This window comes from Cebidichthys violaceus, unplaced genomic scaffold (genome assembly GCF_023349555.1).
Source record: "Cebidichthys violaceus isolate CVI_PGR_0920_01 unplaced genomic scaffold, fCebVio1.0.p SCAF_8, whole genome shotgun sequence".
In the NCBI taxonomy this organism is placed as follows: domain Eukaryota; kingdom Metazoa; phylum Chordata; class Actinopteri; order Perciformes; family Stichaeidae; genus Cebidichthys; species Cebidichthys violaceus.
The window spans coordinates 4,957,480-4,972,479 of NW_027176964.1; the positions used below are offsets into that span (position 1 = coordinate 4,957,480).

Sequence of the window (15,000 nt, forward strand, 5' to 3'; positions counted from 1 at the left end):
GAATTCTGTACATGAACGCACCGGAATTAGCAGATTATTCCCCCAGTTCTGCTCACACACAAGATACAGTTTCACCTGTGTGTGTGTGTGTGTGTGTGTGTGTGTGTGTGTGTGTGTGTGTGTGTGTGTGTGTGTGTGTGTGTGTGTGTGTGTGTTGGAGCAGCAGGTCGATGTCTTTGTAATGACAGGAAGTGTTTAAAAAGTAGGGCACCGCTTCGAACTCGCTCAAACACCCTTCACTAAAAGTTATGGTTTACAAACAAGCCCGCATCTGGTGCAAATGTAAAGGTCCTCTGGGGGCAATCGGCAAAACGAAAGCCAGAACAAATCTGACTTCAATAACTAACATAATCAACTTCCTCAGACTGACCAGAAGTCATCAAGCCAAACAGCGACACATCTCACTGAGAGCAAATATCTCCCTTTCATATTCACAAGTCTCAAATTTCATTTAATTATGGGGGTGGAATCGATAAGTATATACGATGCAATTAGATACAGGCATTCACAGAGAAACGCAGCAGCAGCAGCCACAGCCCCCCCCTCTCCAGATACCTTGAAGCAACATGAAACCCCCAGACAAGCTCCAGTGGCTCTCACACCATATGGCCGAAGAAAAATCTTCTCCTGGTACCCACAAAAGGCTGGTTGTTGTTGTTTTCTTGGCTTCCCCCACAATCTATCAGTTTCATCCCATCAATTTCCCCGATGACTAAAGCTAATTCTGTGGCTGCGCGGAGCCGGCTGCGTGAGAGCTAATGAGAGCGTGAGTGGAGATGAAGCTCTGCGGAATGGCCCTTTGTTTGGAAACAGCCCTCTCTCCGCAGAGCGCTGGAAACGCGAGACGCTTATCGATCATTTCGACTGGGAAGCCCTTTTGTGTTGCGAGCGACTTGAGAGGCTGCGGGTAAACGCACTAATAAAACGCAGTTTAGCGTTATAAGCAGAGTACTAACTGGTTAACTTTAGTAATAAATATAAAAACAACACAAACACTCCTGGCGTGTATTCTCCACGCTGGTGGCGACTGCGCTCTTTGTCCAGTCCGACTAGCAGTGGCAAATAAACAAAAAGCTGCGGGAGGATTTTTTTTTTTTACGGATTAACGTTGGATTAATCATAATAAGGCAACCAATAACCGCCTTTGTTCCTCGCCTAAACCGCCCTCAACCGACGGCGAGTTAGAGAAGAAACGACTTTTTTTGCAACGAGGCATTCGCACAAACAAAAATAAAGCCCCGACGCTACGACGCTTTTGTATCCGCGTCTGTCAACCCTCCTCCTTCCGCGCCTCCCCCCTGCCTGCCTGCCGGGGTTACGGCTCCAGCCAGCTCCGACCGTCGACGAGGAGCCCCGGGGAGGAAGGAGAGCGCTTGATAGTTGACTAAACACGGTTTTCTCGTGTTTGAAAACCCCGTTCACACACATACACACACAGCGAGGCTTCAACGTGTGAAGGCAAAGACGTAGCAGCCGGTGGTAGAGCTCCGGAGTAATGAAAAGCCACAATAGGAAGAAGCCCTTTAATTTTTGAACGGCAGCTGCTCGGCTAAGCTAGCAAGCGACATTATTTTCGCTTCCCTTTTCACAGAGGGGCCGATAAAAGGTCGAAAAATAGACAGCAAACGTTTCCTCGTAAGCCTACTAAACTAAAAACACACACAGAGCCAAGTGTGGTTGTATATTCGGGGAAAATAGCCGCTTTGCATACTTTCCACGATAGCGGGGAAAACTTCCATCAATCATCCCCAGTAGAGATCCAGCAGCCGAGACTTGGAAATGGTCCACACTGTTTGGTGTCAAAAAGCTTCGCTTCGTTTTTACTGAAATATTCCACTTACCGACTTGTAAAACGTTTTCCACACAACCGGTCTCTAGCAACCGGATACCCCGGCGGAAAGGCAGTCCGTCTCCCGTCCCCACTGCTCCGGCTGCCCCCACGGTGGCCGTCGTACCGGTAGATCCTCCGCCACCGCCGGCGATTGTAGCTCCGGACCCAGCACCCCCAGCCCCGCCGGTAGCCGCCGACGGACCCTCCTCGCCGGCGACTCGGCACTGAAACGAAGAGTACATGCATATCTCCTTTTCGTTGCGGGGAAAAGACCAGTAGACGATGCGGCGCTGGACGGGCTCCGGGATCCGCTCGAAGCGCTCCTCCACTCTCTCGAAGGCCCACTTTTCCGCTACTGCCTTCGCGGCGCAATCCAGTAGGGACTCCGGGGAACGATACCGGGAGCTGGGCAACCCGCTGCCGTGGCCGGGCCCCGGGCCGGGACCTCGGGGAGCAGGGCGCAGGCAGGGTCGCTTGCTGGCCGGTGGTAAGGAGAGGAGAGGATGGGGCGGCTGTTCTCTGCGTCCTTCCGCCATGGCGAGCCGATCAACACTGACGAGACGGACGGTGTGCGGACACCGAGCAGCAGCAGGAAGCCGAGTACACACACACACACACACACACACACACACACACACACACACATACACACACACACACACACACACACACACACACACACACACACTTTCAAACACGCACGCACACACACTGTGCCGCTAGTGTCAACCCAGACAGGATATCAGACAAGACTTCCGATCACAACTTTCAAAATAAAACATGGTATTTACAAATTTCACCGAAAAGTGTGCGAATTGTTAAAGGCAATACGGTTTAAACTTTTGAGGGCCTTTGCATTGTCATAATACATTATTGTTTAGTTGCACTCACCATACAAATTTATATTTGTATAAATATATTTCTACACCTTTTTACACAATGCAACATAGCATACCTTCGACTAATGCATTACAAATGTTTGTTATTTCAATGTTACTTCAAATATCAACTCTGCTATACTTTCAGGTATATTTTTAATATCTTATTTCAATATCACACTGACCAATCAATAAGTCTGTCGCTTTTATTTTACTTCCTGATGTCTGATTTGTATTCAAATATTTTGTTGTTGTTGTTGGCTATGAATAGTCTGCCTATGGTTTTATAGAATAGGATCCTAATCAGATTAGAGGGGAGCTGTCCAGCTGCAAACTCCTAAATTTCACTTTTACCTGTTTCCTTCCTAGCCTACTATTAAAAACGGTAATACAACTCTATTAAATTACGACTTCTACTGAAGTATAACTGTTGGTGATGACGATGGAGAGCAATTCAAGCCACAATTGCTCGATTGAATAGAATCAAAAAGTTGGTAAAACAAGAACATACCCATCCCTTTACAGACCTATTCTGAAATAGTTGAACATAAGGGCTGAACTTAAGTTCACTTCACTGTTTCTTTAAAGGGAATTCACCACAGAAGAGGAATACAATAGGAATTTGACCTATTCTCTATTATATGAAGCTGTTACATCCTCTTATCTGACCCCATTTCAAATCAGCAATTGATTTCACAGGAACCACTGTTGATCAGACCTACATAAAGACCTAGACAGATTTTAATGTTTACCTTTATTAATCCATGACAGGTTTCAGTGACCGCTCATTCCCGTTACTGTCCCTTATCCTGTGATTTTTAAAAAAAAAATTTTTACCAGGTTGTGAAATTAACAGTTTTTCAGCCACTGTAGGTCAATCAATTATTTCAGATGAATTAATTTCATATCATTTAAAAATTCAGTTGTTATTGAGTAACATAATTTCCATGACAATCAGCAAAGTCATAGTTTAAAAATTAATATAAATTCCCATCATTGTCCCAAAAAAATTAAGAAAATAAACCTGATATATTTCCCACCCATATAATATGTTTTCTATCATTCATTTTACACTTTAATTCAATTGGTTGCCTTTTGCCTTTAGTGTCATCTCCTCACCTCAGTGTTCTGGATGCTAAAGAATTAGAGGATTAGGTTTCCGAGGTAGTACTTTGGTCCTTAACGCTGCCAAAAGTTGTTCTTCCAAAAGCTGTAAGCTGTCCACATCAACCTATAGTGTGGACCTGCTCTGGCATCATCTTCCTGTGTCTCCACAGCAGCAGAAAATACAGCATAGATGCAGTTATGTCAGGCAAGCATTTTATTGAATAAAAGTCCTCTGGTAATATTGAGTCTTTTATTTTCAAAGCCCAATCTCTTAATTTCCTGTCTCTAAAGCTACATGTCTGTGTGACTTGATGTAGCTGAGCAGGCAGAGAGAGAGAGAGAGAGAGAGAGAGAGAGAGAGAAAGAGATTGATGGGAGGTGGAGGACGTTACATGTCACTAAACAACACAATAACAAAACACTCCAGTCTTCTATCGGTGTGGAATGCCAGCTACAGCTCCCGGATCTGCTCGCTAATATTTAAATACGCTTTAATATTTAAATGAATGGGTGTAAGCCATTGATGCAAAAGGAAGCATTTGACGCAATAAACAAGTTGGCAATAAAAAAAAATACACACTTAAACCAAACACCAGTTAATAAGAAACAATCAAATTAAATAGATACACACATACATACTCCTATTGAATGTTTTTTTTTTATTGCTGTTAAAATGATCGTTGCACTCTTCCTCTGAAATGACAGTGAAGTTGCCAAACACTGGCACATTTGAAATCAAAGGAGATAATGATTCCCCGGCTTCTCCTCATGAATAACAAAGTTACTGTTTTGCAAATTGAATTCCCACCGTTATGTGGCCCATAGGTATCAACGACCTCAGGTTAGTAAATACACATTCATTTGAATGGGTGCAGCACGCAGTTCTGTGGCCGTGTGCCGCAGCAGGAGAGCGGGAAGGGTTCGGAGCCATGTTAAAGACGTTCAGAGCAATGAACCTCGTTTTTTAGGCGCATTAATGTTGAAATATTCTCAACTTTTCAGCACCAGGCTCGGAGTCGCACCGCTCGTCAATGTCTTCGCTTGACCGAGGCAGCCAATCAAATCAAGCAAGAGGCAGGCTTTACTACTTTACCACTGACTTCCTGTTCTGATGCCAGTAGATGTGGTAGCCCCTAAGCTTACTTGGCACAAAAAAAAGCAAATATCGTTCTGGTAATGCAGCTTTAATTGGATTTATAGCTGCAATATAATGACTTTTTTGGAAATTGTAATCCCTCACACTACTCATAAGTAATAATATTTCAGTGTCCGACACCGTTTGTAACTACCACGGTAAAAGTGTCCTAATTTTACTATAATTTTAGGTACATTTTCATGTTTAAACTGTGAGAACTTTTTGTAGTCGAGCTACGGTCCTTTAGTTTGCCTGTGCATGTTTGTGTATGTGAATGTAGCGGTCCTCTTCTGAATAATAGCGACAAACTGGGGTGGAGCAGACAACACCAGGCTTTTGCATGATTGAGTGTGTCTCTGTGTTGTCCCTGTGTGTGTTTATACAGACCAAATTCCTCTTTGCCAAAACTCACTGTAAATTAGCTTGAGTTGGCTGAACTAAAATTGTCTACGATAAGCCATTTGGAAAAAAGCAATATTTGCCTGTGGACATACAGTAGAGGTCGGTATCTACTTTAAAAGAATACACCTTTTGGTTAAACTATCAAATTGGTCAACTTTTTAACTAAATAATTACACAAACATAATGTATGGATGAAAACACCGACCAATCAGAGTTGTTACGGTCTCCTCGTGGTTGCTTTTCAGAACGTTGGTGGTGTGGCTTGAACTTTAAAGGGCACTCTTTTGCTAGGAAGTGGGTGGATGACGGGACACAAAATACAGCCAAGGGATCGTTCATACTCGGTTAAGTTTTATCGACACAGACATTAAAGTTGCATTATTGCAGGGTAACACAAGACAGCATTTACACTTTAAACAAAGCAATTTAACAAAGGATCATTCATGTTAACCGAGTAACACACCGTGACTGTGTGAGACCGTTGTCACTTGTGTGATTAACTGTGTCAGAACTACAAAGACCCGCATTCTAAGTGTGGCCATGTGAACACGTATAAACAAGTTATCCTTAAGATGTGGTGAGACGACCTGTTTTTCTGTTTTCAGCATGCTAAACCCTTCAGGTCTTTGGGTGGAGTAGACCTATGGGCTACTCATGGACCTTTTTAGTGCTTCATGTGTTTTCTCTGTGAGGTGCACGCAAATTATTTCACAACAAAAATCAGCCCCGTCTTCTAAAAATGACGTACCCACGCAACAGAACTGCATTGTGAATATTGTCTTGTGGATCATGTTTGCTTTTGACTTACCACAAATACGTTTTTAATCAATCTGCAGATGTCCACGTGTTGGGTAAGTGCTTTTGTTGCCTGAACTTAATCAAGTGCTTTTGTTGCATCTATGTTTTAATTTGTAATAATTTTTAAACCAAACTATGATGTTTTTACCAAATTTAAGTAGTTTTTGTTGCATTTTTCGTTTTGTTTTTCACAATTTGTCAAGTCTTTCTGGGAACAACATTCAGGTGCTCATGTGGACACTGAACAAGTTTTCCTTGCTGCCATCATTCCATGTCCATTAAAAAAATCTCATCCTAATTTTGCTTCTAATGGAAGTGATGGCGAACATAATCCACACCCATCCAGTGTGAAAATGTTTTCCAAAGTTGATCTGGAGTTAATATGATGCTTCAAAAGTCAGAGTTTGACAAATCAAGCAAGCTGGTCTCATCCAGCGCTGGTATACCTACGAAATCGATTCGTATGCAATCCACGTAATCGTGAACTACCAAGTATAAAGACATGACAAAGCTACACAGAGTGGATGGGTCCAACAAAAACGGGTCTTTCACCCAGGAGACAGTTGTTAGTGCCCCGTGTGAAACGAGAAGTCAACGTTGCTTTATTTGCCACATAACCTTCGCACTTAAGTAACGCCACTTCCACAGTTATTTTAACCCAAACCATGATCTTTTCCTAAACCTTACAAAAGTTGTGTTGCCTTAACCTAACGAAGTATTTCACAATCTATTTCTCAACCTTACCAATTAGTTTCATTGCCTAAACCTAACCAAGTTGTTTCCTGTGAAGACGGAAGTTTATTTTGAAAAAGACCGTATGCGTGTAACGAGCGGAAATTGACACGTGTTGTCGGACTTTCGTAGGAAAAACGCAGGAATTATGAGGAGTGACTTTCTCGTAAGATATCTTACGAACCGCTGCGTATTGAATCAAGTATGTGTCTTCCAAAGTTACTTTTATTGGCCAGTATGAGCAGCAAGAAAAAAAACTGTTGTCGTGCTCATACGGGCATCTGGCTGCTGTTTTTACTTAAAAAATGGTGAACCTAACCTTTAATTTTGTTATAAAAAGATCAGTTTATTAACTTGGACGGATATCACTCGGCATATGATCGAGTGTTCGCACTGAGCAAGAAAAGCCAAGGACCTGCTGGGGACACATGGATCACTTTGGTGCGGATGTCAGTCGGCTAATCATGTGACCTCAAAGGCTGGGTGGGGTTTGAGTGAAATAGGGTTCTTTGGTAATCATGCGGAAAAACAGAGAGACCCGAGGCACTCTCTAAAATTGTGTTCATTAACTCACAATTATGACTTGCCAAATAAAATAAAACCACCTCGATATATGTTTGGAGAGCGTTCGTTCCTAACATATCATTTACGTTCTTCTTCTGACCTTGTATGGGCAGCTCCGCTTTCTCATTTTCACAGTAATTGACAGTTGTGTGGGCGGAGAAGATGTTTCATCAGCCTGGGATGAAGCCAATCTGTGCATAATGGCTAATAAAATGTCTGATGAATGGACGTCACGGCAGAAATTAAGCAGACTATCTCCTCTGAAGTGAACTCTTTGGAGACGTGGGGGAGACATTTGTCGCACAAACGCAGAGACAATATCCAGACCTGTGTCTCTCTGTGCTTCCCCTTCCCTCTTCTAAAGACCTTTTTTGGCGTGCAATTATATTGAACAATAGGCCAAAGCCGATGGAGGATGCAACCCGTTACCATGGAAATGATTATGATGGATTTGCGGATAGACAGAGCAGGTAATTGGAAAAAGATTGATGGGTGACAGGGCGAAAGAGAGAGATAGAAAAAGACGGAAAGAGAGAGGGATAAATTACCGAAGAAGCAGTGGGAGGAGAGGAAGCCCTATTACACCCCATCTTTCTGAGATTTACAATTATATAATGATGCATCCTCTCTCTCATCAAGTCAATAGGCAATCACTCTTTCTGGCTATCGGAGTCACACCCTATTCTCTCTTTCCTCCCTGTATCAGAGCGTCTTTTTGTCCCCTCCATATCCTGTTTTCGCTGTCTCCCCTTCTCTCTCCTGCCTCCAACGAGGAAAGTGGTTCCATTGTGTATATTTCCTCTCATTATCACCCGGCGCAGGAAGGGTAAAGGGTAAAGATACCCCCCCATGTTAGGCACACATACATCCACACTGCATGCCAGCGTCCAGGAGGGATGTAAACACGAGGCGTGTTCTTGGCTTGCGGAGGAGCCTTGAGGGTGGAGAGGCTGCTTTACGATTGGAAGGTCACCGTTGAGGATCCACAGGCTGGATTACAAATTCTCAGTGAGGAGGAGGAGGAAAATGAGATTCTCCTCTCCTACTACTGCTATCAACGTGCCCCTGAGCAAGGCAATAGAATTCCCAGGTGCAGCGGTGAGTCAGCTCAGTGGGCAAAACATTGCACACTATGTTTCCGTTGGGCAGCTCACAGAGGAAACAAGGAGAAACAACTCAACGTGAAAAAAATGGCAGCGTAAATAAAGCAAATTATGTAAACCAAACCGACATTACTGTTAATAAGAAGCATGTCACGTTCAGGAAGCTTCTGTCTTTGTCAGAAATGTTATTTGACGATACCGTTACTCGGAAAAAACATGTTCTTGGATTTAACTAATCTACAATCCACTGAGAATTAGACAAGAAGCTGCAACAAAGTAGCAGAGATGAAAATTCCAGTATTGATATCAACGTTTGACCATTTAAATCTTCATCTAGATGTTGTACTAGAAATATCACTTTGTTACCAGACATTTGAACTTCTCCTCTCAAGCTAAGCTCAGAACAGTGAACAGTAGCTTAGTAAACAGGTGAGTACATCAGATTCTGAATTATCAGCGGCTCTGCAGTGGAGAGCACAGGAAGCCGTGCTAATGCTAATGCTAGGTGAGCAGGAGCGATGTCAGTCGTGTCTTTTCCACGAACCGGTGGTAGAAGAGAACAACGCCTCACATAACCATCATAACGGCACACAACAAATACCTCATTTTCACTGCTTGGTTTGCTCCACTCACTTTTGGCACAGGGTCCTTTTCCTGATCTTTCGTGAAACTGCCGCGACTTCATCTTCAACGCGTCACTCGCTGAATCCTTTCATCGGCAACCAAACATAGGAACCGCTGCACTTGTACTGCGTAGTCTTACAGGCTTCTGTTTTTCAAACATCAGGGTCAAGAGAATAAAAGAAAATTGCAGTCGCTATTAACGATAGCATGGCTATATAGTGACAATTCTAATGCCGAGTCTCTGTTTTTTTTTACTCTTCTTTTGCGGTAAAACCAAAAAAGAGCGAGTCAACTTGAGTAGAGTCGTACCGTTCCATGCAGTGGGAATGCAGAAAAATATGGCGACAGCTGTAGCCACAAAATGCTCATAAGATATCAAAATGAATGCATGACAAAGATAAGACTAAAATGTTGTTTCAAATCTTTTTGTTGACTAAAGCTAACGCAATCAATTTGCTAAGATTTCACTAAACAAAAGACTAAAACTACATGAAACTAAGGTGCCCAAATGAACCCTGATGTTAAATGGACATAAATGGATGAAAGGTCACATTAGGGATGGATTAACCTTAAGTTCCTCAACTAAATTTGGTTTGAAATTGATTAGACCAAAGAAAATTCACCATAGCACAATATCAACTTAATATTAAAAGTATTAAAACTAGATTGTGACACAAAGCCCTGCATAAGGCAGGGGCTCAAGATTAGATAAAAACGCAGAAGCCACATTAAGGCATTTTCTAATTTCAGTTAATATTAATCAGTTAATCAAATTACCACAAACTAATTGCCACACAGTGAAACTGGGGCTTTTGCGGCCCCTGAGGGTCTGGATTTTCCATGACCGGAGAGTGTTGGGTCTACTGTGTCTGGATGGGTGCTGTGTGACAAGTCTCCACACTGCTGCTGATACAATATTTTTCAGTAATATTTTTCATGTATAATTTCAGTACACAAATTATACATGGTTATTTGTTTTGTTTCAATAGATATGACAGATTTCTGTTACGTTACACAGATGTTTAAAAAAAAAAAAAGCACCACTCACACATTCCCGCCCACATTCCATGCACACATTCAGCAGACCGACCACCCACACACATATGCACCCATGTTCTCATTTGTATCATATTCTGAAATAATACGAAGGCACGCTCGTTGTTTTTCGTACACAGCGGACGCCTGCTGATCCGTGGCCAACAGAACCTACTAGGAGTCCAGTGGTACACACACACACACACACACACACACACACACACACACACACACACTCCTCCAGGGACAAGAGTCATGTCCTGAAGAGCAAGAGAGAGAAATAGAAATAGATCTGTGTGCAGCCGTGAGAGTAAGGAGAAAAAAATAGCTTCAGCACAGTGTGAAGACATTCAATAGGCAGACAATGTGTGTGTTGGCCTTGACACACAGCCACATGCACGTACACTTTTTGTCTCCCAGAATCCTGCTAACCAAGGGGCTGACAGCCACGGAACATGCTTTCCTCACCAGAAAACACTCCACTCGAGCACTTCATCACTTGGGGGACAATAGAGCAAAAAATATCCACCTCTCTCTCTCTCTCTCTCTCTCTCTCTCTCTCTCTCTCTCTCTCTCTGCGTTGATGGCTGTAATCATTTTCAATTTATTTTTCTACTGCCGTTTTGTCCTTCCGTGCTCCACTGCTTCATTGTACACTGATATAAAGGCTGCAAATGAAGAGGCAGGAGGGGAGAATGGATCTGTGTGTGCATGTTACTGTGTTTGGTCACATGCAAGGCCTCGTAAACTGCTGACCTGATTTGGAATTAAAGCTCAGTGAATGGTTGGCTACACTGTCAAGGACTGGTTTAATTCAAGTTTCCAGTAATACCCCTCCCAGTGCTCTCATAATATTTCCCAAAATGACAAAAAAAATTATCTTTAAAGGAGACATGCTCATTTTCAGGTTCATACTTGTATTTTTGGTTTCTACTTTACATGCTTTAAAGGGACAGTTTACCTGTTTTGATCTTACTTGTAGTGCTATTTATCAATCTTGTTTTGGTGTGAGTGGCTGAGTTTTGAAGATACCGGGCTCTTTCCAGAAATCATGACCCAGTTACTGAAGATAATCCCTAAAACTTGTTGTGAGCAGTTTAATGTGGGCACCGCAAGCCGAGTGCAATATAGTTCCATTATATCTGCGTGAAGGCAGTCTTCTTTATGGACGATATCTCCGACACTCTGCAACACACACCAAAACTATCTAGACTGATATATTGCACTACAGGTGCAAAAAAAAGATTTGATTTGGGAATGTCCCTTTACATGCTGGTCTCATCAAGCATTTGTGTCTATACCAGCGAGAAATAATTTGCCGTAATTTGTCGATATCCCACGAAATGAGTCTGACAAACAACCATCTTTTTGCCAGGAGGCCTCTGTTCGTTCCCCATGTGAAACGTGAAGTCAACCGTAACAACACTTTATTTTAACCCAAGCGACTATCTTTTCCTAAACTTAGCAAAGTAGTTTTGTTCCCTAAACCTAATTAAGTATTTCTCGATCTTTTCCTAAACCTTCACAGGAAAGTTGTTTCCTGTGAAGATGGAAGTTTATTTTGAAAAGACTGTATGCATGTTACGAGCGGTAATGGACTGGAGCTGCAGGACTTTGTAGAACAATCCACAAAAAATGAGGAATACGTTTTTGTAGAATACGTTGCCCTTTAACATAAGCAAATGTATTAACCAATACATTTTTAAACATGGTTTGCTATCTTGTTTTGCCTGAACTGAGAAGATTGAAAGCTGCTACACGCTCACATCAGACAATTTGGGACAAAATTTTTGCCGTTTTTAATGGCCATAATCCACGTTATTACATTAACGACGGATCAAATGATACGATGGTGTGGATTGTGAAAGGGATTGTTCATAATGTGACGGAACTTTGTGCCGTTTTTCTCACCGCTCTCATTTGCATGGGATTTATCTAGTAGACGAATCACCAGAAATACTAGCTTTAATATGTACAAAAACCCCAACAGATTCAGACATTTTGTGGGCAAATAACCAGCTTTCTCCGGCAGAAACCAACATCTGTTAATCAGGTTTTTGTCAACACCCCCCCCCCCCCCAACCTTGTTAAGGAAACCCGGTTTCTAATTTACACAGCATCTCAGAAATTAGGTTACCGCCGAAAGCCGAGAATAATCAGATTTCCAGAGTCAACGCAAACGCGGCGAGTGACAAACGCAGATCGGTGCGACGCATTTTGTCAGCCTGACACGGAGGTGATGATTAAGACTGAGGTGTCAACAGGCTGCGGATTGGCCAGACAGTGTTATGTGTGGACAGAGTCTGTGTGTGTGTGTGTGTGTGTGTGTGTGTGTGTGTGTGTGTGTCAAGGGGGAGGGGGAAATGTGCAATCACCTAACCTATGGCGAACTCATGAGTGTTTGCGCCTGAAGACACTTCCTCTCCAAATTGCACGCTGACACACACACACACACACATTAAGCTGATGAGATGTTTTCTGAAGGGGCTCCTCCTTAGCAGAGGTGGCACAAGCCTTTTAGCAGCTACTTATGACCCTCCATCAACCTACAATACACTCTCACACACAGGCTCCAGGCAACCGGCCCTCTCCCTCCCTCTTTATTCGAAGCTTGATTTTACCCTTTCATCAAGTCTGTCTCTTCCCCTTTTCTCATCTCCACCTTTCTACTCTGCTGGATACTCTTGTTTGTGTCAAATCCAATCCCTCCTTCCCTCCCGGCCTTTCCCTCTATCTCTGCTCCTCCTCGCATCTTTGTCTCCTCTCCATTATCCTCTCTCCTGCCTCTTCTCTCCTCCTCTTGTTCTACCTCTTTCACCGCTGACTATATCCCCCCCCCTTTTATTTGCGGTCTTTTCTTGCTATCCTTCTCCTTCTTAAGTCCTCCCCCATCGCTCTTTCTCCGTCCCCTATTCTCTGCTCTCTTTACAGCTCTCTACTGCGCTTGCTCTCTTCTCCTTCTTCTTCTTCTTCTTCTTCTTCTTCTTCTTCTCGTCTCCTTCCGCGACCTCTCACCCTCTGTTTTACCCTCGCCTTTCTCTCGCCCCTTTTCTCTTTTCGCTGCCCTTTTCTCCTTCACTCTGGGTGTCGGGGGCTTTGTGGAAGCTCTCAGCCCCCAGTGGGACATCCAACGGGAGAGAGAGCTGGAAAAGCAAACTGTGGGGCATCTGAGGGAGGGGAGAAGATGGGAAGGAAAGAAACAAAGGGGGGAAAAGGAGGAAAGGAGAGGTGGGAAGAAAGGAGATAAACCAAATGCTTGTGTGGTCATGTTAAGTAAAAAAGTGGCCCCAGCAGGTTTTTACTGTCTTTAAAAAAATGTGATTAAAAATCATAACACATGCCAAAATTACACATCTGCATACACAGAGGGATGTGAAATTGAGTTTTGCTCAATTATTTGCTTGACAATTGGCCTCATATATAAACTTGATTAGTTTCCAACAAGCTACTGGTGTTTAGCCCAATTGAATGCAGTAGACCCTTTGGCTGAATTTTCCTTTGCTCATAAGAAGCCCATATGGGGCCCATATAGTCAGCCCACATCTATATGACATGTGGGACCCATTGGACCCATATGGACACCACACTGTGAATCCAGTTTAAGCCCGTTCCCAGGCCTCATTTACCCCTTATAGAGCCCAACGTGTTGGCGGAGTAATGTGCCAAGTGTGGACACAATTGGTTTGATTTTTATTCTGTATTATACGTGATACAAGAACAGATATCAACATTACATTACATTACAGTCATTTAGCAGACGCTTTTATCCAAAGCGACTTACAATAAGTGCATTCAATATTGGTAATCAAAAGAACTACTAGTCACCAGAAGTCATAAGTACATTTCCTTTTCCAAACAAGCATCTAAGAGCATGAAGCAGAGCATAACTCAGAGCCAAAGTACAGGGCAGAAACAAGAAAAACAGTTAGTGCTATAAGTAATACGAATACAATAAGTGCAACAAGCTAGTATGAAAACAATAAGCGCTAAGTGGAAGGCTCAGGGTAGCACTTCCTGAAGAGGTGGGTTTTCAGCTTGCGCCGAAAGATGGGCAGCGACTCCGCTGTCCTGACGTCAGTGGGAAGTTCATTCCACCACTGTGGGGCCAGGACAGAAAACAGCTGTGACCGGGTCGATCGGCTGCCAGGACCTCTGAGCAACGGGGCAAACAATCGCCCCGAGGCAGCAGAGCGAAGTGGTTGGGTGGGGGTGTAAGGCTTGACCATGGCCTTGAGATAGGAAGGAGCTGTTCCTTTCACTGCCCTGTAGGCTAGCACCAGAGTCTTAAACTGGATGCGAGCTCTTACATGTAGCCAGTGTAGAGAACGGAGAAAGGAAGTTGTGTGGGAGAACTTGGGGCGATTGAACACCAGGCGAGCTGCGGCTTTCTGGACAAGCTCCAGAGGTCTGATGGCCGACGCCGGGGCTCCGGCGAGTAGAGAGTTGCAGTAGTCCAGGCGGGAGATGACAAGAGCCTGGATGAGAACCTGCGCCGTGTTCAGTCAGGAAGGGACGAATCCTCCTGATGTTGTAGAGCAGGAATCTGCAGGAGCGTGTAACGGATGAAATGTTTGCCGAGAATGACAGTTGGTCATCCAGGGTCACACCCAGGTTCCTCGCAGTCCGAGTTGGTGTCACCACGGTATCATCAATGGTGATGGACAGGTCCCGGTGCGGGCAACCCTTCCCTGGGAGGAACAGTAGCTCAGTTTTGTCTAGGTTGAGCTTGAGGTGGTGCGTCGTCATCCACTTCGAGATGTCAGCCAAACACGCAGCGATGCGCGTCTCCAC

At 43.7% G+C, this 15,000-nt stretch overlaps 1 protein-coding gene across 2 annotated transcripts in view; it reads right to left on the minus strand.

The window, feature by feature from the left end:
* Window positions 1-2,583, minus strand: part of zswim5 (zinc finger, SWIM-type containing 5) — a 62,208-nt gene extending 59,625 nt beyond the window's left edge. For both annotated transcript variants that reach the window (XM_068737981.1, XM_068737980.1), the window contains exon 1: window positions 1,842-2,583. In XM_068737981.1, coding sequence (XP_068594082.1) covers window positions 1,842-2,367 — 526 coding nt within the window. In that variant the 5' untranslated portion in view covers window positions 2,368-2,583. The remainder of the gene's footprint in view (window positions 1-1,841) is intronic.
* Window positions 2,584-15,000: the final 12,417 nt, after the last annotated feature.